General features: G+C 35.5%; 1 protein-coding gene across 4 annotated transcripts in view; it reads left to right on the forward strand.

The window, feature by feature from the left end:
• LOC136783369 (ATP-binding cassette sub-family G member 1) overlaps positions 1 to 22,960 on the forward strand; it is a 42,176-nt gene that overhangs the window by 9,517 nt on the left and 9,699 nt on the right. Inside the window, exons 1-5 of one of the 4 annotated variants that reach the window (XM_066743472.1) lie at positions 12,284 to 12,473; positions 12,622 to 12,700; positions 12,922 to 13,372; positions 21,589 to 21,706; positions 22,622 to 22,817. In XM_066743472.1, the coding sequence (XP_066599569.1) occupies positions 13,126 to 13,372; positions 21,589 to 21,706; positions 22,622 to 22,817 (561 nt within the window). In that variant the 5' untranslated portion in view covers positions 12,284 to 12,473; positions 12,622 to 12,700; positions 12,922 to 13,125. Of the gene's footprint in view, positions 1 to 12,283; positions 12,474 to 12,621; positions 12,701 to 12,921; positions 13,373 to 21,588; positions 21,707 to 22,621; positions 22,818 to 22,960 lie in introns of those variants that run through there. The other 3 variants (XM_066743474.1, XM_066743473.1, XM_066743475.1) reach the window with 3 other exon arrangements.

Below are 22,960 nucleotides of genomic sequence, written 5' to 3' on the forward strand. Positions count from 1 at the left end.
ATAATAGGATAGTGACTAGTGACAAACTAATGATAAAAGCAAATGTTTGCATATTCCAGCTAGAGGACTAATAGTATAAGATGATTGCTGCAGATCCGAGCAATGTTGTCAGCATGTTGATAACGGAAAATTGATTACACTCGAAAGAGACTCACTCGCGCACCTCGTGACAGCTATCAGTCAAAAATTTCAAGTGTAATTCTCAAAGCTGCACTGTGGAGAACGCCAATGATTTAATTAACGAGCAAGCAGCACTCTCCACTTTATTGATTTTCGACAGTACATGGCATATACCTATGAGAAACGTTGATTTATTTAACGGTGCAGACATATAGTAAGAAACGTTCCTACAATATTATTGTTAAGAGAGCGAGCTGGATAACGAACGACGTTAAACACGTTCCACACCTGAAATATATGCGTTTGTGTGAATTTTCCATTTCAGCATGCACCCACCTATGTGTGTTGAAATGGCGAGAACTTGTCGAAAAGAGCACATGCATTTTTCGTTAAAATAACTAAATATTTGCTGATAAACTTGGAAATTTAATTGTATAACATTATAAAAGAATCGTATGTATATATATACATCATATATATTACATATACGTGAAAGTATCAATGGCTAATGTGTGCAATGTGAATTAGCTATAGCTCCACCATTTTTTCATAACCTCATAAACGTAATCAATGCACATGTAACATTTACGTGAATAGTCCGATTAATATATCAGACACTATAAGGAATATTCTATATATACTCTGTACTATGTATGTGTATACTGATGCGGGATTGAAAACTAGAAAGGAATAAAGAGTGAACTTGATAAGCGCATAAATAGCGTGCACATCTATTAGGACTGCAGCGCAATGATGTAAGAATTACGCGAAGATTGTAATGCAGCAGGAAGAATTTAATTAACGGCCAGTGACCACTTGTGTGTGCTTTATATAACGAGTGTGTGTGCATGGTAACCTGTGCAACCTAAGCAGTGCATGTACCATGCACCAAGCAACTTGACGTAATTACGCATATAGAGGTACTATACGTTACTTTCAATTATAGAAACTCTTTTACTTACTGCTATATACTTACTCTTGCTAATGCTTTTACCCCTACACTCTCAGGTTAATGTCATTGTGTGACGTAAACTTATACTTAACTCACTAATGGCATCCTTCAATGATGTTAGTCATTATGTATACTTACTCAAATGTCAAGTACAGATAATGACGCGAGTACAAATGGTTTATATATGTATAAACCGTACGTACAGTGCATCAACGCACAGTGACAGTTGAGTGACAATAATGTTTAATAGTGAATTTTCCTCCAACTTGACAGCGCGCGCGCGCAAACAACTATTTCTCTCAATTCGATCAAGCGTAGTCTTCTTCTCTTCTCAATTCCTCCTTCATCTTATTTATTCGGTTTACACGTACATGTATACGTTTGCTCTCGTCGCGTTTGTGTTATTTTTATACATCACACCCACCCAACCCTCTCACTCTCTCTTTATTCACACCAGACACTCTGCCTGACTCTTAATTGTTCTATATATATATTATCTCCGAGTGATTACATTAAGTAAGTCACTGCACTATTCGCGCGATTCGTGAATTAAGAAAAGTCAAGTGAAACTGATGCCAGATTTATACAGACAAAATGCTGTTATCGTACATATGTTAAACACGTATAGCTCACCCAGTGTAGTCAAAGAGAAAAAAGTCTTACTAACGCGTTTTCCATAAATATTGGTATATTAATTTAACATTGATTTTCCTCGATTTGTCTTTGCCTCTGCAGATATCCATCATTCATTCTTCCATTTCACATACGACAATGTATCGTTCAGAAACTTTGTAGAATCATCATTTCGATTTATTATCCGAAAAGGGGATAGACGAATGGTATTGCGGAATACTGGTTTCATGAATAGTGCGCTCTACATGAGTTATAACTCTTATTTCACAATAAAACCTTAGATAAAATAAGAGGTATAACCTTGATACCATGCATAGTTATAATGCATGGAAAAAAGGCAGAGAATAATTTTCCTCAAATAAGAAATGAAAGCACATGCTGCATATATAATTATAAATCAGCAGTGACATGCAAGACTGAAAAAATCTCCATGTTAAGAAGCGATGACATTAGAGAAATTTATGTGAAAGCCTCTTTCCACAATTGAATGTTTGTCGAAATGATAAGTTTTGCATTGTGATTCAACGAAAGAACAGTATGGCATTGAAAACTTTACGAGAAGGGATTAAAGAAACGTGAATTTATATATGTATATATATATATAAATGGTGAATCTTCGTGAGAATGAATGAAAGAAAAGTTGGACGTTTCCTCGGGACAGCAGGTTAACGGGTGATTAAAATTCTGTAGGGCGCGCGCACCTTGGAATAAATTCAAGTTGAGAGTTTAGTATGTAATTGCTGTGCATGGGAGGAGGAGTCGCGAAAGGGAAGGAAGGCCGATGCATAAATTATCTAGCAACCATGCAGAGTATAATGTGCTGTGCTATAGCTATACACTGATTGCTTCGAAGCTTCTTAACATTGACAGTTTCTACGAGTTTTGGAAGACAATGGGAGATGATTTGGGAATTACAGTGAGAAGAATTGTTTTGCTCTCGCAAGTCGGATGCATTCGTGCATGCGAGCGCGCCTCCATTTAAATGAAATCGTCCCCATAGAGCACCTAGTAGCTTTAAGACAGCCCTTAGGTGTCTTTTAGTCAATTGTGCTGTGTATGGGTCTTTTCCCCTCTCCATAGTACTCAAAACTCACCTCGATGTATCGTATACGTTCATTGAACGAAAAAAAGTATTATTATATACTGCACGTGGGCGAGATATTATTCATATTGCTATTTATTCGAAAATCGAATTACTCGATAACCATCGCACATCTACAACTACATATATATTATCTCTAGAAATATATGTGCAGACAGATTATTTTAATATTACTGTTGTGCCAACATTTTCTCTAGCATTTTATATCATTTGCGTAGTTAGTTTTACGTGATACAAAGGTTACAGATTATCGCCTATTCGATTAATATCTAAGGCGATAAAATATATCCTAATTTTAATGGAAAAATTTGAATAAGATGGCATTTCGATTAAAACAAGTATAGGCTTAGTAGTGTGTATTACAGTTTAAGGACAGCAACAACAGCTAGATCATACTAAAAGCATGTCTTAATTTAGCGTACTTATAGGTATGAACAATTGTTTTTAAAGTTTGTGTGTGTAATTTTACTTTAAAGGTAAATGGGGCAGTAATGTGTATAAATTATCGCGCGCACCAATTGTTGTGATAGCATATAAGAATAATATTGAGAAAATGTCATTTTTGCTCGTGGATAATACAAATCTTTTATTGTACAACTATTACCTTTATTTTTATATAACTCTATATATATGTATTTTATCAGTCTACTTTCTTCATACTAATCCAGCTCGTACGTTCATCATGCTCAACGAAATTACTCGAAGTGAACTTTGATCTTTTATTTGATGTTAGTCAGATAAAAAAAAAAAAAAGAAAGCGAATTCCTTGAATCAAACTTGAATATAACATATATAACGAACCGTTCGCTGAGTCTTTTAACACTATACGCACCGATCGTTTTATTTCTATATACATATGTCATGGCATTTAAAAAGGGTCATTTGACCGTTAACTTAAAGCTGCCAAATATCTTGAGACACATAAAAAGGCATTTCTGAGAAAACTGTTTCTCAGAAGATGGATTTTATTCTAAGAGTGTGGCTCTAAATAATCTATTTAGTTTTATGATCTTGAAAAGTCATGGCAGCATTACCTATATCAAGGTTACTTGGATTTTTTCCAATGGTACAGATGATACATGTGTTTGCAAGATATTTGGATTTGAAATTATACTTTTGTATATATATATATATATATATGGATATAGAGAAGAAAGTGTAGGAGGGGGGGGGAGGTGCATGTGTTCCGCCGGTGGCGCTCCGATGCTCATCCTGAAATTCTTCCCAACTTTCGTACACCTTGTACGTATACAACTCTGCCTGCAAGTTTTTCTTCCACTACAGTTGTAAGATGATTCATAATCGTTAATCGCCATTGTCCTTCTTATAAACGTTTGCGCTACACGTCCGCGCAGGATCTTCCGTTGCACGGTCAATTAGCGCCTGCCTGCCTGCTCATGCACTTACAGTAAAAACCCCTCTACTATATATACATGCATGCACGATGATTAATTCTCAACTCATATAGACTCTATCATTATTTTATGCCAAAGTGCATACGTAATTCCATTCTGCATTCTTAAGGAAGAATGTTCTAAAAAAAATTGTGGACCACTTGAATAGCTATTAGATGGGAGAAGGAGAAAAATGTAAGCTATTTTATCATGAAGAAAATCATCTCGCAACGCACGACTGCAGTAAATATTCAATAGCGCATAATAAAATTGCATTAAAAAACAATCATGATTGACGCAAATTAAGAATACTTAAGTTTATAATAAAAAGCTGATGCGGCATTATCGAAAAAAATAATAAATAAATTCCATATTTGTATATCAACAACTGCACACTACAGATATCATCTAGCGGTCTCGCGAATGATCCTTTTGAAACGTTACAAGACACAGAAGAAATCATCGTTACGCTGTCGAGTGTTATAAAGAATAATTCTTTTCTAATAAAAAGCATGCACTGATTATTCTTTCTTTACATGTATGCCTGTCCAATGGGAATTGATCGAAACGCTACAAAAGTACAAAAATAAAGATATAAAACTTTGCTGCTTAAAGTTAAACGTTTTAAGCTTTTTGTTTCTTTAAGATGCCAGAGTTGTGGGCTTGATTGCCAAGTCTTCCCAGCCCATCACTATAGCTTATTAAAAATATGAAAAATATACATGTCGAGTGGTTTTTAGAATCACTTTAATACATATACTATATATTTGATAAATTTCCATTTACCTCGACTTTGTCCAAATATTGCTGATTGTGAACCTAATGACTTTACGCCGAACGACTGTGAAAAAATACTACGAGAAGAAGTAAAATTTTATTAAACAGTATTTCACCGAAAAGCCTTTCATTCGCAGTCTTTCACGATCCAATAGAAAAATTTTCCTAACAGTATATATTTCTCTTTATTTTGCAGATTACCGAAGCTGTTCATGTGCAAATATTTCGAATTATTATAGCTGTGGGATATGGCACAACTTTTTCTTTACCTTCCCTATAGAGGAAAAATAATTGGACACGCGCGAATGTGTGATTATTGCTCAAATTTTCATTTTCCCTCAGCTCTATATATTGCATAAAAAATGTTTCGTAAACCCATATATACTTGTTAGGATCCATAATACGAAAGAGCGTTTCATGTATGCTTTTCTTTATTGCAAGTGTTTTCACAATTCTACCAAAATAGTACCAAGTATAAGCTACGATTGTAGAAATCACAACGTGTTTCGTCAGTTTAACCAGTCATTCATTTCTCATATCCCGCAGTAGCTGTAATTTAAAGATTCGCTGAATTTACTTTTCTATTTTAATTACAAAAACAAAGGGACAAAGACAAAACCAAAATTAAATTATATTATATTATTTAATAATTTGTTTTTGTTGGCCAAAAGCCTACAGTTATATATACATATATAAGTACATACTTGAATAATTTTTGACATTATCAAGTTGGAATAGAAGAAAAGGAAAATTTATAAAATAATGTTCAACGCGTGACTATATATAATGAATAATTAATTCTCTATTCTTGTTTTTATCATAAATGTAAATATAAACAGAGAGTTCTTGATATATTTGTCATTAGATAAAATATAAAAATCGCATCAAGGAATCAATAAACCAACACATGAAACTATGAATATAATGGAAAGTACAAAAATATAGTACAATTGCATATAAATATGTTGACGATTATATTTTCTTTCTTCTCTCTCCTTTTTTTCACAACTTATTTCAATCTGATATTTAGCAATAAATTGCCAAGTATTGCAGACTTTGGCTATGTGTAAGAAATCGTGGTTTTAGTTAAATAAATGAAAAAACTGTGCAATACGTTCACAGACAGTTTTCTAATGACAAGCTTCGTCATTGACACGAACACAATAGTACGTGTTCATGCATTACAGTAACTGTGTGTAACACACACACACACACGTTCTCACATTTCTTAACATATTAGATATATAGACTCTGCCTTTCACCTGTGTCGATTTGTCTGAAAAAAAGTGATACGATATTTCTCATTACACAGTCATTAATGCAATAAATACGACACGAATGATATTATTTCTGCATGTCAAATGCAATTGAAAAGCTTTCAATGTTTCTTGTACTCGAGTGCAATCACCTGCGTATATTGACATGGTTCTTACTATTCAGTTGAAAAGTATAACGCTCTCTCTCTCTCTCTCTCTCTCTCTCTCTCTCTCTCTCTCTCTCTCTCCCTCTCCCTCTCAGCTCTATTAGCATCCTCTACTACCACCTAGTTTTCTATCGATGGAAACAATCAGAGTAGTGTTGTCGCAGTAAGCTTATTCGTATGGATCATGAATTCCCAATAGTATAGAACAAACGTTTACCACTGACGAGTAAATCAATTCAATGAAATTCAACTGAATAATCAATTCTGCTGTTTTACTAGGAATTTGAATTACAAGGCAGAAAAAAAGTGGGCTCGTAAATAAGAGACGGAAAAAATGTATATAGAAAAAGATGAATATATATTCGATACAGTTGAAAGAGCGACTGCGTGGTGCGGTGATTCGTCGTCGTCGTCGTCGTCGTCGATAAATTAGCTTCTTTCTTTAGCAGTTAAGATTGATATTTTATATGAAAAGAGGTAGGAGAGTAATGTTATATCTGCATGAGCGCGCGTCGGAATATGTAAAGCATTTGGAGATGAGTGCGAGATAGCGTTTCGCGAAATAATGTATAGAAAAGCATTTGCAGCAAGAATTGGTAATCATGCATGATGATGGCCATCATGGGCTAGTCGTAAAAGCGCCATCATCGTCGACGTTTCTCCACGAGGAAACTATATATAAAAAAAGAGAAGAAAAAAAGAAGAAGAAACACTTTGATACACACAGAGAGCGGGATCTATATACTCATATATTCAACCAAGTCTTATATCATTTTAAGTTGAATTATTTAAAAATGTACAAATAAAATCAATTTCATTTTTTAGTTACTAGCTGTAATGATTGAAAAATTACACGATGAATCATACATTGTTTAGAATTTTTTCCGTGAGTTTTATATATATAGCAATTACCAAATTGAATAAACTGCATGCAGCAGTTGTTGTTGCTTTCGAACACGTTGTACAGCATCTTGCTACATTTTTGCGACAGCTTGATATCTCTCTGTATACGCCCACAAGAACTATGTATATAGTTGTTCCAAATCCCAGCGCGATTAGGTATAATTAATAAGTATGAAATTGTTGATAAAAATGAATGCCGTGACGATGACAATTGGCAGTGTAGGTATAGTGTTCCCTTCCCTAGCCGAGGGCCGAGCTACACACGGATATAGATATAGCCATGCAAGTAGTGTGTACTTACACGTATAGAGTACACACGCCGTGCGTGTATATATAATACGTGTATTTTAACAACCATATATGATTTTCACTTGATTTCCATTTGAAAGACGATCGTTAAATTCAGCAAGTGTCCTCTTCGGTTGAAATAACTCGAATTAAAAATTCTCCTTTATTGCATCAAGTATTTACACTAGGCCTACACACACACACACAAACGCGCGCGCTCTTCTATCTCTATCTGGTAGAAAGAGAGTTTGATCAAATGACAAGATTTTTCTTACATTTCCTAACTCGGGATAAATGGCTAGAAATTTAGGTGACCTTGGCTTATATAGAGGGTCTGTTTGAAAATATCTCATAGCTATGGAGGTATAGACAATTTTTTTCTTGCGGCTACGCGCTATAGTACTTGCGGAGTGAGTTAACCGACGAGTCCTATGTTTAATAAAAATCTTGATGAAAATATGTGCGTAAGGTTGTGATCACAGTTAACTGGTCTTGCAGCACTAAATATAGAAAAATTTATCTAATGATATAACCTAATTGTGTGTGCATATGTGCAGTGTTTTGTACATTACGCATAAAGTATGCGTGTTTCCTTTATTACAAATATATCGTACTATTGATTTGTGTGTGTGTGTGTAGGCGAATTTTAAATTTGGCAAAGCTATGATAGAGGAGTCAGTCATGCGTTACAAGTACACCATGTATTGTTTTATTTGTTATCCAACTCAAGTTTCATCATTTTATTGTTTCTCTTATATGTTCAATGGATTTCACGGACTGTGTATTTTAGTTTGTATCTTGGTTAGAAAACGGAAGTTAATTGAACAATAGGAGATTGACCAAAATTCCTTTTTTATTCTCATATATATATATATATATATATATATCTATTAACGAATTTCATTTGACAAGTTCATTTGTCAACAAGTGTAATTTAGATTTTGTAGATTAGATCTATTCTTGATAAACCAAGCAAATGAAGGAAATGGACTTATCGCGTGGCTGATTCTAGATTTAAAAAGGTATTGGATTTAGTAAATTCAATTAAAACCACGCGTAAATAAGACGAGGAAAATTTCTTATCCGTTATTGATATCTGCGCGTTCATGGCTCTTGACCTTTCTTAGGATACTGAAATTCTCATTTCGATCGAAAAACATTGAATTATTAATTGCTTCTTTTTTTCATGGATTACTGAAGAAATAAAACTTTAAACGAATTAACGTACTTTGATTAATTAGTGGTGTATGACTCGATATTAAATGTCCTTAGTGTATAGCTCAGGCAAATGCAATAATTATTTCTTATGGAAGAGACTATTTAGCGTAAAAAGGGGGATTGCAAAAACATGTTTAATCTCTATAATTTCAAATTATATGATATGCTGACTCTACTGAGATTAGTATGGAGGAGGAGGAGGAGGATAATGACATTTTTGCATATCGTCTTGTACGATCAATGCTCTATATTTGCTCTCATTTAAATAATATTATTTTATCAGTATAGAATTAGATTTATTGACAAATAATAAAAGAATAAATCAAACGAGTCAACTTTTTTTCTTTTTTAACAAGAATATATGTAACAGTATGTGAAATAACAAAAAGTACTAATTTATACTTATTTTATGGTTAATTATGTCACCATAGATCGAAACCGACTGCGTACACGCAGCAAACGTGAATGTATACCGAGGATTTTTTATAGACTCGTGTTTACATTTAAAAAGGGTCATTTGACCGTCAAATGGTAGCTTTAGTGTTAAATTGTGTCAAGTATGTGTGAGATGTAGTAGCATAAAGTAAATATTTCATGGTATGTGTGAAACAAAAGATATTTATATAAAGTAAAGTTATACACACACGAGGTTAAATCAACAGAGTGCGTAGGGCGTTCGATCAATCCCAAATAAGGGGCTGCACATAATAAAAATATAAATAAAGTCTCTACGCGTCTACTAGCTGTATCTGTATATGTATGTTGAAAATAATTCTTATTGTATTCTACAAGTTAATGTAGGCGGTGTGTGCGTGTTCCATTTTAAAAACAAAGACTCGAAGTATTTGCTGAAAAATGCTTTGGATGAAAGTTGTTTGACTTTGACGGGTAGTGCATAAGGTAGAGGTGGTGACCTTGGCTAGAGCTTGAAAGGTCATTTGAAAGCTATACACGCGGCAGGTTACCCTGCCTGCGACAGTTGGGAACCCCTTCTTTTCATTGCACAATCCGCAGGTTGCTTTATTTCTAAAAAATGTTCGGAGAATTCATCTTTTTCCTCCTTTCATCCAGTCTTTCGCGAGAAATTTCGTCGATACTACCGTGCGTCTGCATCTACTTGCGATGCCTCGTGCCCCCCTCACCTCCCACTACTATCTTTGTACATGCATGGCCACACACACACGACGCATAATCGTTCACTCATATACGTATATGTATATATATACACACACACTTAAACTGAAACGTGCTGCAGTATCTGTGAGAAAGGACAGGATGAAATGAAAGAATGATGAGAGGAGAGTTTTTGAAGCTCTCGAGGAAAAATTAAGCTATACAAGAATACGAATGATAAAAAGGTAAAATACTCCTTAAAGAGTCACCTTGGTACAATAACGCCTCGAATAACCTCTCTTTCAAGGTTAATAAACCAATATTTCCACCACCATATCGAGTCTTTTTTCAAGCCTCGTAAAGAGCACAGCCTCCCTTTTCTAAACATTCTCTTGTAAAATTTAACTTTTTCTCGGGTGGAAGAGGATACTTTTCAGTGGTCCTTTCTCGACACGCACACACGACGCTTATTTTTTACGTTTCACCAAGTTAACGAGCTCTGTATTTAATTTAACCGTTTACGCGCGAAGCAGTATCAATTCATTTAACTTTATCTCAAATATTTGAAAGCATATCTATTAACTCGTAATGAATTTTTGTGCTAATTTATTCACGTATATATAGTTGAGTCAACCGAATGTTGGAACTATATTTGCCATGCGGTAAGGTAAATTATAGCTGCACAGTTATTTCGCGCTTTATTTAACCTCGCGTGTCATTGTAGTCCAGCCTGCAACTGCGTTTCGTTTGGTAATACAATATTTATTTCCTATATATAGGTGTTATTCTTTATACCTATATGGTTTATTGAAATTTCATCTGTTTTCTCAAAGATTCGGTATACAGAAAGCGGTAGTATATAGGAGAAGAATCTACGAGTGACACAGGCTTACATTACGATGCTCCTTTCTCTCTCTCTCTCTCTCTCTCTCGAATTAAGCCAACGAGCATATTGCAATCTTTTTTTCTTTTTTTGTGTCTCTGATAAAATGCAACTGTATCATTAGTAGCGGTCCTTTACGTACGGTGCATCTATACATGAAATGCTATGTACCGTCAACCATATTTAATCATAGTACCATCTCTTATCCGACATTTTTTTCCATCGAGCCCCAGTTGACTCGAACACTATCCAAGATAAGCATGCATGTTGGTCCCCTCGAAATATATCGCTCGATCAATTGACTGCAGACTTTCGCGGTAATTTATGGTATAAAAATGTAAGTGTATTGGTAAAATTTACCTAACAACTATTCCAAGGTATTTTCATCGGCTTATATTATATCAAAAGGAATATAACAAAGAACTTGAGAATTATCTAAACAAGTCAAATGTAAATAAGACGTAATATTTATTTATTTGCTTTCCGCCTTTCAAAAGTGCCGATTGTTTGATAAAAAATTATGTTTATATTCTGGAAAATTGTCCTTATCTCTCGGTCATTTTATAAAACTAAGATTAAAGCAATAAGTATGGGAAAAGAAGGGGGGGGGGGGGACCGGGGGCGGGGGAAAGGGGTTCTTATTGACACAAACATTAAAAGTATGAAATGTGTTGGAAATATCGCTCATCTATAACGCAGCGAGTCCTTTTCATCGATACAATATAAGAAATGAACAATTACAGTTATTAACATTGATTTATCAAAAATATACTGACGCGTGTTTTCAGTAGAAGCATTGGGGTTCGATAGTCTGGCTCTTTTCATGCAACTTTATAGATTCTCATACGCGAGTAACGAAATCACACTGGTAATTTTTATGTTTCGAGGAGAAAAGTGAAGTTGGCGAGAAATATCTATACTACTATGCACGTTGGACAAACTTTTCCATACTGGAGCGAAGCGTCATTATGTGTAACACAATGAAATAGGATTATATTTGAATTTGCGAAGAGAATATACATATATAGAATACTTTTGAAAGAGAGACGAAAAATAATAATCGCGCGCGATGCATAGAGGGGAAACGTCGATCGACTTGTACTTTTGCTTCGTAATTTGCTCTGTTAAAACTCAGCTGTCGGTGAGCTTATGCAAAATTAATATTGACTGTTTCAAGCGTTATGATCCGCGATGATGCTTGCACACAGAGACGGACACAGAAGCGCGAAACTTTACGTGCAGACCTATTCTGAAGAAAATTTTTGCCACATTTTCTTGATGCTTCCCTTCCGTTATTTTCCCCCACCATGACAGTTACGTCAATCCAGCATTGACCTTGGCTGTGTGTTGAAAGATAACGCATGAAATCTCTTGCTCACGTGAATAAATGAATCACTGCAGCACACACAGAGAGAGAGAGAGAGAGAGTAGATACAGACGCAGGCAGCACGTTGGGCCCCAGCCGGGTGTATACTCTTCATTAGTTTACGATGGATCATCGCAAATGCAACACGCGTGCTCGCTCTCTCTCGTGATGGATGTGTCGTCTCCCTCGTCTTAACGCGCTTCCTTTGTTTCTGCCCAAACATATAATCTCACCAGCGCGCACGCGCGCGCGCGCGTAACACGCTAATTATTCCTTTCCTATCATCCCTTTGCGTTTGACGGTAAATTAGCAGAAATCTCTCTACATAGTATATAAATTATTTCTTTCTCTCTCTCTCTCTCTCTCATTCTCGAGTTGTACAAAATTAAAATTTTGCATATAATATATATATATATGCATTCTCATTTTTGTCTTTTTCCTTCTTCCAGTTGAGCCGCGCGCAGGGACAAAGGAAACTTCGCTGAGGGAAAAGTTTTGCGAAAAACGTTCAGTGTGAATATAGCGAAGGTGAATATTATTTATATGTATATATAAAACAATGTTCTGCCTGCAGATTTCTAGTGTATAAACTTTGTTTTGAAATTAGAAATGCGCTGCTGTTCTTTTCGTTGCTTTGATTTTTCTCATTCGATTTACGGGTATACATATATGCGAGTGTAACATTTTGTGAGAAAGGTATATAAGTTAATGATAAATTTTACGTCATTTTTGTATTGATTTGCTTACAGGGAGAGAGAGAGGGGGTAATTAATAAAGGAGATTTGGTTGAATGTGTATTAGGGGACTCGAGGAAGAAAAGCTGAGAAATTCTCGAGTGTGGATCCGCAGTGTTGGCCGTGGGAGAGAGAATATATGTGCATGAGGTGGTGGGGTGACTGTCGAGAGGGGTGCCGCTGCTGCTGATTTGTTCGAAGAAGAGCGACAAGTTCGAAATGACGAGTTGTCCTGCTCCGCCGGCCCAGCAACAATTCTCGCCGTCCCGTTCGTCGTTTGGTTGCTGCCAGGCGGACAGCAGCAGTAAAGATGACGTGCGCGAACACTGCACCACCATGACGAAAAACAACAATTATTTCCTCAAGGAGAAACAGCACTCTTTCCCCAGAAGACCAGAAATCAACCTGGCCTTCAGTGATATCCGATATCGTGTCAGGGAATGGAATTTACGCAACTTTAGCACCTGTGAGTAAAAAAATTCATACTCTCCATACCTGCAGCAGCTTAATTCCACTTTGAGGCATGCACCAGCTATAACGGCGATCAAAGAGATTCCAGGGGGAAAAAAAAAAACACATTTATTGCTACCCTCTGCACACATGCCTCTCTCAAACTCGACACGCATCTCTCTCTGCTATACCATACTACCCATATACCTATCCGACACGTCCATTCTTTCCATTCCCTTTAAACCCGCAACCTTCATAATCGCGCGTATCTCACTTTAAAATAATAATAATCAGCTCTGAATATTGATTAAAGTGTGCGATTGCTATATAAGCTTGTTACATCTCTTATTGCTCTCTCGATCATCACCTAAATAATAATTTAATAGGCTCTTTTTCTTTTTATAATCGCTGTGCGAATTGTTATCGTATGGACGAGGTTTCTCCCATAAGAGTACACGTTTCTTCTATCATTATACAAATTTGGTTGTATCTCAATCCGAGCTTTTATATACGATATAGTTATTGACAAAATCAATATCGTATATAAAAATATTGTCCAGTGTGAAGCGTTGATTATAGTGTTATCCAGAAAAGTCACATTGCAAACATTATTGAATATGTTGACATACATATATCTTTGACGTGTCCCGCCCGTACTTTTCACAAGTACTTAATTGTCAATCGCGCGGACTTGAGAGATTATATTTAACTAATTTTTATAGACTGGCATTAACGAGCGCGCGTACATTACGTAAATTCTTATTATATAAATGATATTTTAGCACATGATGCAGAGGACGTTTGATGGAAAATCAATCAATGAAATCGTGAAATTTAAATGAATAGAATAGCTCGAGGTGGAATAAGTAAAAGCTTTGGCGCGTGAAAAAACGAAGAAGAAATTGTGTGAGATGGTGCAGCACGCAGATATATAAAACCATGCAGTAGCAGCAGAAACTAGTTTATCATTGGCACAAGCATCAATTTAAAAATCGAATCCTCTTCGGATATAAAGATTTTTTCAACTATAAATCATTCGGATAATTAATATGAATTTCAATCAATAATTATAAGCGATCGAACAGAGTAACATTATATACAGTTGAATAATTTTAATTTTTATAATAAATCAAGGAAGCATGGAGAGAAGAAGAGGCACACCGATGTAAGCACCTTCTTTGTATATTTATAGAGAGATTCACCAAGGCAGATTGAAAGAGAGCAATGCGTTAGAATCTGATTTTTGTTTTTTATGAAAATGCCATATTATTGAGTTGTGTCGCGGTAGGTGAGGGGAGGAGAGTGGGAGGGGGGGGGGGGGGAGATGAGCTGCAGAGCGGCTAAGAAATAATCAAAGCTCAGTTTATTTGTCGTCGCGCGCGACATTATTTTTTTATCACATTTTCGGTTGCATAATAAACTGCGTAATCAGCATTATGCAGCTCCAAGTGAGTTTTCCCTGTTTAATCGACATTATTGCATTTCGAAAAGAAAAACTTGAATAATTCATATTGTACTGCGCGCGCGCGCTCTCTCGGACGACAGCGATGAAAGGAAATGATGCACGAGTTGTCGTTACGGTATAATAACGAGATGGTTTCTTCTATACCTAAGAGTTTAAACGCGCGTTAAAAAAAGGTCCCCAAAGTTTTTGCATCATTCGGATCGATGCGCAGTCTTTGAAATGCTTGCCCCGGCGCGCGGGGTAAAATATAAATGTCTTTTGATACGTCGTCGTCGTCGAGTCCCATATCATTCGAACGCCGCTATAATTGAATAATATAAAAACTGCGCGGTATATCGTTGAGGAAGGATTGCAGGAAAATATTTTGTTTAAACGCGCGCGCATGCACGGATTCAAGTTGATTGGTGCATGTAAGAGAGAGAGAGAGGAATAAAAAATGCAATATTTTCATGCAACATTAGAATATGCATGTATATATAGATATATGGTACGATTTTTCTGAAATTAATTTAAACGACGCTTTTTTGAAGGATAAGTCGAGTTGGGTGACGAGGCAATTTGAAATTTCAATGGACGCACAGTTGACGACAGCGTGGATGGTTGCGCCGGCCGGTTGACCATTAACATTTGATGAGGAAATCTGAATTTATCACGTCAAAGTTCAGTGGGGAAATGCCGGCCGGTCGGCCAACAGCGAAGCGTAGAATCCAAACTGCAACGCGCACAGTTGCGCATTGCGAGTAATGTCGTGCGCTCGACGTACGTAAAAAACGGCCAAGGGAGAATAATAAAAGTTGCAGTTTTACCAACGTTGTATGTTTCACGTATAGTTATATATCAATTGGTTATAGCTTTAAAATGAACCTTCGGCGATGTAACAAGCGGCCTAGATATGTACATATGTATATTAGGGTGGTCATTAAACAAAAAAAATTTTTGGCGGATCCTTAAAAAACACTAGTATTTTTTATGAGAAACTACAGTGGTTGAAACCTGCGGCCTGAGATAAATGATGGAAACACGTGGCTCAATGCGATCAAATATAATTTTCGAAGAATTTTACAGTTTTTCGCTGATAACTCATGAAATATTCGATTCTATGAAAAGATGCATATAACCTTTTCTCCGAAGAATTAAATTCTACATAATAAAGGTTCTATACATTTTTCTTCTAGAATGCATACTAATGGAGATATTGCTGAAAAATCGAGATCCTCTTTTTCGTTTGTACACATTATATATTGACATATGCTCATATGAATAATTATTTTTAGTTTACCGTACAATTAACATATTTTATTAAATTAAGAGAAATAAAATGTGTAACTAAACAGCGAAATAAGAATAACTACTCATATGAGCATATGTCAATATAATGTGTAAATATTAAAGGAAAAAGAGGATCTCGATTTTTCAGCAATATCTCCATTAGTATGCATTCTAGAAGAAAAATGTATAGAACCTTTCTTATGTAGAATTTAATTCTTCGGAGAAAAGGTTATATGCATCTTTTCATGGAATCGAATACTTAATGAGTTATCTGCGAAAAACTGTAAAACTCTTCGAAAATTATATTTGATCGCATTGAGCCACGTGTTTCCATCTTTTTATCTCAGGCCACAGGTTTCAACCACTGTAGTTTCTCATCAAATATTACTGGTTTTTGGGGATCAGTCAAAAAAATTTTTTTTAACGACCACCCTAATGTATATATATATATATTTTGCGCCCATCTACCGAGAGAATTAAGAAACGAACCCCACATTAGGTTACGAAAATATATACTGCACGTTTCTAAGCGAGGTTTTTCTTATATCTCGATCAATCCCCGATATACTAAAAAACTGGAAATTGCCATTTACACATTTTTTAACAACAATATTATGGAGAGGGAAAATATATATGCAGCCTGCGTGTATTTATATTTCACATTAGACACTTTACAATTTTTCAATGTCCCGTATAGATATTGAAACGTATATAGACAAAAGTGCAGTATATAAGCGATATTATAGGTGCGGTAAAAAAATGCTAGACTATAGTTTTCTTCTCGAATCAATCGCTCCCCTGCATCTCAGTTGCAGCACGACCATTTGAAAAAAAAAAAAAAAAAAAAAAAAAAAAAAACAGCTATGATCGAACTAAAGAAACAAATTACAACACCAGATCACTTTTTTACTATATTCATCTGGCTATTTACCTATAGACGTGTCATTGAAAAAGCTACGCGATAAAAATGCTTGTAAAATTACGACGACAGTCGTGGGTCATCGTTCAATTTATAATCGCGCGCGACAATTTCTGTCTCGTAGCATATACACCGGATAGCACAAAAGAGCATCTTAATAATTTTTTTATATCCAACTATTGTAATTATATTACAAAAATGTTCTACTTGGTGTGTAGCTAAGGTTTTACTGCAGTAAAATTAGAAAATGTCAAATCTTAAAAAAAGTTATTGCACAGAGTATATTCTATTTTCAAAGCTCGTGTGTTTTCATCTTTCAAGTTAATTAGTGATTATACCGAAAAGGTTAAAAAGTACAAAGAAAGAGAATAGTTTTTGCTAATCACAATCAGCCTATTGAATTTCGATTCTAAAATGATCAATCATTAATGCTATAGAAAGGAAAAAGACCTATCAATGTCAAGACAATATAACTTTGACACGTCCTTTCTTTTTGTATTATCATTCACTGTATTGTATATAGCAATTTATTGTTGTTGAATAGAAAAAATATTAAATCGGCCGCGAGACTCGTATTAAAAGTAAAAAATAGGCATCCGATTACTGAAAAGGCTTGCGCGCTTCAAAAGGAATACATTGATGCATCGTTCGTACTTTGTGTCTCTCTCGCGTTGCTATGCAGTGTACGCGCCCCTGTGCGTGTCATTATATCCTACATATAATACACACACACACAATTGCTCTAATTCATTTGCATAGAAATCATTTTAAATCAACGCTGTATATAAGCCATTATTATAGCCTTTTGTTCTTCATAATAATTGTTTCGTTTACCTCTTTCCCATTGAAAGCCTCTGCTACAAAATTTCCGCTTGATGTAAAATAATGACATATATAGACGCGCGAACATTATAGGTATATGAAAAGAAAGAGAAGATTCTTCTCTCTTAATATTTCATTCTAATATATATTTTTGCAATATTAGAATTAAATAATGTTATATATATTCTTTGTGCGTGGTGTACGTTTCATTCTTTAGCATAGTATACTATATCGCTATATAAGGAGTCGATGACACAAATTGAATAATTAAATAATTTGTCATTACTTTTCAAATTACTCTCATATTTGATAATATTATCGTTGAAATTTATGAGTTTTATAGTATCATCGAGAAAAACAGACGGCATTATTTAATCGGAAGCGTAATTGATGCTTCATCCATTTGTACAATTCAGGAAATTACCACAAGACTCCCACCCCCCACCTTAGCCTCTCATTCCTCCTCACGCATGCCCATAATTTTAGCTGCTGCTTCACTTTACGTACTGCTAAACGATAAATTTATATATACGTATATGGAATGTCAATTTTTAATCGATTTAACGATTTGTTTATGATACTTCCTGCAGAGAAATTGATGATTTATCGACAGTTAAAGTGGTAAGGTGATAGGTTCGCGCATTCGCGATTACTGTATACGTATGTGGGTATATCAAAACAGAAGCTATAATGCGCGTGAGAGAATAGGATCTCTTTATAAAGATCCGCTCGAGTGTTAAGAGAGATATTTTACGATAGGCCAGTTTCTTTGGCATGCTTCAACAACTGTTGCTGTAATAAGTAGTCGCGCGTATATCGCGAATAATTATCCAAGAGATTTGTGTGCTGTTTAAACACGGTAAATCCTGCTTTCCACGTAAGCTATATGCAGCAGTTATATAATGACTACTCACTCAGGCTTTGTGATCTTGGCTACAGCAGCTACATCCCCCCCCCCCCCTCCCTCCCTCATCTTATCAACTCGTCAGGGGATTCTCGCAATTAACTTGACCCATCTCAGCCCTTAATAGAAAAAATTTCCTTTCGCGATAATCAGCTTGGCCTGTCAAGCTACTGCAGCTATAGCTAAAAAGATATAGAGACCGAGATTTCTGCAAAAAGGATGATTACGTGGAATACATAATGATCGTGACACGTGAGAATAGGCCTATATATATATATATAGTGTATAAATTATATGGAATGACTATACCGCTTGTAAATTAAATTTTCACGTATTACAATATCCCAATCTCTTGCAAAAATGTCTTGGCATAATAATTAAACATTTACAATTCTCCAGAAACTCGTAATAATTCAATACGGTATATCTCTTAAACAATAAAGATAATTAAAATATTTCTTGTTGCGTGTCAATTTATCAATATACGCTATTCCTGGACTAGAATTTCCAAAGATATTCCCTCATTTGTGACGATGAACAGAGCCAGAATATGGAGCTACAAGTGTATATTTACTCTAAATAAAGATCATTAATCAACATTTCATGCAATTTTACGTGCATCGTATATACACAAATGGACGAATATTGATAAACTTTGACTAATTATTCAACGAATAGGTTTTTTAATTCTCTGAATTATTCCTAATTTCTCATTGAATAAAGTAGAATGTGCGATTCTTCGTAATTTTAAATAGTTTCGTTATCAAGAAAGTGTCGCAGAAGTGCTGAGATTGGAAAGTGAAAGGAATTTGAAGCCTTCGTAGAATAATAATAATGATAATAAAAGGAAAAAAAAAACTACTAGTATCGCACACGTGTCTAGATAAGAGCCGGAAATTCAATCTCTTATCATACTTTATTATCATAAAACCGTTGTAAATGTTTAAATAAACCCAAACATTACTCTGATTATTATATTCATCATTTCATCCCTATCTTGTCCTTTCCTGCTATTGTGTACCACTTTTGTCATTAATTCACCAATCTCCCTCTTCGAACTATATGGCATAATTATAGCAAATCCACCGAACAGTCGAAAATTAATGACTGATGATCTTGTGTGATACCAAATATGACACGTATCTGCACTGTTACAATATTTAATATTTATATGTATGTGTGTGTGTGTGTGTGTGTGTGTGTGTGTGTAGGATCGTTTAGCAAAACTTTGTTGAAACGGTATTTTTGCAAGAGATTGGTAGTGGTAAATCATTGTTGCATGAAAAAGAAGAAGAAGAAAAAAAAAGAAATCGTCATTTGTCGCGAATGGAATCTGTTTAAAAGAAAAAGTGTACAAGTGTGGAAGAAAATGCAATAATAAAAGAGACAGGGTCGAGGTGGTGCGATAAGGGAAGTGAAAGAAAGAATTTTGTTTAATAAGTCAAGCGATCGGTTAAGTAGCGCATAATATGCGTCGTCGAAAGGCAAATTGTAGCTCCAAAGTCCATTTGACCCATGGTCGACGAAAGATTTTTTTCGCGATATAATTGTGGCCATGAATCTCATTTAGCATGCAACACACATGACTAATTTATTCGAGACTTATCGGAGAGTGTGTATAGCAGCTCTTACTGATAGGCCGGGCGCGCGCGCGCGCGCGCGCGCTTGAAATCCATGCAGCCGACGTGCCCTCGTCTTCTCCCCTTTCCCCTTATCACCATCTCCTCTCATCTCGCAACTCGTTGCTTCCCCCCCAAAGATCATTGTACTTATTGCAATGGCTTGGCAATGAGAAAAACTCCCAACTTAGTAATAAGCGGAACATATGTAATAGAGACAAGAGAAGAAACAGCAAAACACAAAATACACTGCAAAACAACAACAACGATTAAACGTACGTATAGATGTTTCGTCTTTTCAATAACAATTCAGCGCTCTTGAATGAAAACTTCATTTCCTCTTTATATTTACTCTCATCTGTCCTGCTTTCTTTTCTCTTCTTCTATTTTTCCATTTTTTCCCAACAACGTTCCGAGAGAGCAACACAATATACGAGCTGCCGTTCGCTAAGAATCGCTACTGCGTAAATATTTTTGCGACCGTCTTTTTCTCTGGCCAACATTGCGCGATCCTTTATTATTTCTTTTAGATTGATATTTTAAAGTTTACCGCAAATCCATTATAATAGTTATTAAATTTTATTTTTTACATTTCTAATTTTATAACTGTTCCGATGTAACAAATATTCAGTTGTTCTTTTGCAGTGCGATGTAAATTTAACGCTACCGTCGGTATAATTTTACAAATATTCTTTTTTTATAGCCTTGTGAGAGTACGCAGGCCAAGTTCTTGATAAGCACAGCACGAATATCTCTCTCTCTCTCTCTCTCTCTCAATTTGATTCTCGGACGGAACAAATAAAAAAAAAAAAAATGTTTACGTTAGCGTAAAAGAGTTGAACGATCTCCCATCAACTTCTGCTTTGCTTTGGTTCGCGTTACACGCATAAATGACAAAAAATTATTGCTACATGTAAGAATATATACAGTGAGAAATGGGGTAGATACCCATGGAGCACCAAATGACTTAAAGACATTTTTTAGGCGTCTTTTAGTCAATTGGATGGCTAAAAGATATCTATAGGATAACTTTTAGTCAAGTATCCTGTATGGGTACATTATTATTATTGCATGGATAATGTCCCGTAACGATGAGACAGTATCGTCCAAAGCGTATGTAAACAGTCGAAATACTTTTAAAATTTATTTTTAATGTAAAACATGAGATAAAAGTCCGCAGACAATCCTCTGGTCCGTCAAGTATATAATTTTTCAATGTTTTCATGTCTCTCAGCCGAAAAAGAAATTCTTCATGGAGTCAATGGAGAATTTAAAGCGGGTGAGCTGGTGGCGATTATGGGTCCATCGGGAGCTGGAAAATCAACCTTGCTGAACGTTTTAGCTGGTTTTACGTAAGTTTCACATTTGTCAAGCCTATTTTAACAAGCAGATTTTCCTCCCTACATAGTCTCACTCTTTATTCCTCAAATATGTTTCTTCATTTTCCATATTAATAAATCATCAATGGTAATTACTATCAATCTTTCTGTGTAAATGTCCATCGATTAATTTCCAGCATACAACTAGCTCATGTTTCATCATTCTGATAACAATGACGTTTATTAAAATCCATGCATCAAAGGCTCGATCTTGACTGACTTACAGTCGAGTCTCTTATCAGTATATACTTGTTAATTTTATAAAAGTTACTTTTCAAGGTAGAGTCGGCCTAATTAAGGCATAAAGATTTGGCAATGCTACGAGAGATATCGATTAATTTAAGAATAACCTCGAAGAAAGGAAAACATATTATAGTCGACGAGGTGCACAATGGGAATGAAATTGATTCGCTGGTACGTCGCGAGTACAGTGGCTCGCCAAGAGCTTCACTAGCTGTATTTTACCACGAATATTGATATACTGAAGAAGTATAGCTCGACTACTTATAATAAACACACACACACACACGCGCGCGAACCAAAATTTCCCGTAGTGTACGTCGTAGGCAGAACAGACAGAGAATCTGCTCACAATTTATTTTATTATTATTCCCTCTAAATATCACGTTTGTTATTTATTATAGCAATAGTAAGCATATAATACAAATAAGTGTAGAATAAAAATTGATTTCAATAGATTTATTAATTTTGTCGTTATACGTACAATTGATTTCGGGAGTGACTGTACATTGCAAAGATTAATTCAAGATTCATTAGTGTTGTTTTCTAGAGAAAGAAAGGGGAAGGGAATGTATATCGGTGTATGTGATAAAAAGGATGAAAATCAATGAGGTAAGAGTTGATTCGAAGGACAAACGTTTGTTTCAGAATTCAAGGTGTAACTGGAAAGGTTATGGTCAATGGAAAGCTTCGAGTACCCCATAGTGAAAGATGGCGAAGAACCTCGTGTTATATTCAACAAGACTCCCTAGTCAGAGCACGATTGACCGTAGGCGAGGCTATGACGTTGACTGCTCATTTGAAATTAGGCTACACTACCAGTTCTGCCTACAAACACACACAGGTACGTGATGTGGCAGCACACACACACACACACATGAATGCCCCCCTCCCGTCATTTCACTGCTTTTTTTTCTTAGTCTTCAAGTGTGCTACGCAAAAGCGAAAAACACATTAGCTTGGTTTCTCCCAAATCGAATTGTTTTT

Source organism: Prorops nasuta, unplaced genomic scaffold, assembly GCF_024137725.1.
Source record: "Prorops nasuta isolate Cenicafe-Biocafe unplaced genomic scaffold, Cenicafe_Pnas_1.2 PNAS00033, whole genome shotgun sequence".
In the NCBI taxonomy this organism is placed as follows: Eukaryota; Metazoa; Arthropoda; class Insecta; order Hymenoptera; family Bethylidae; genus Prorops; species Prorops nasuta.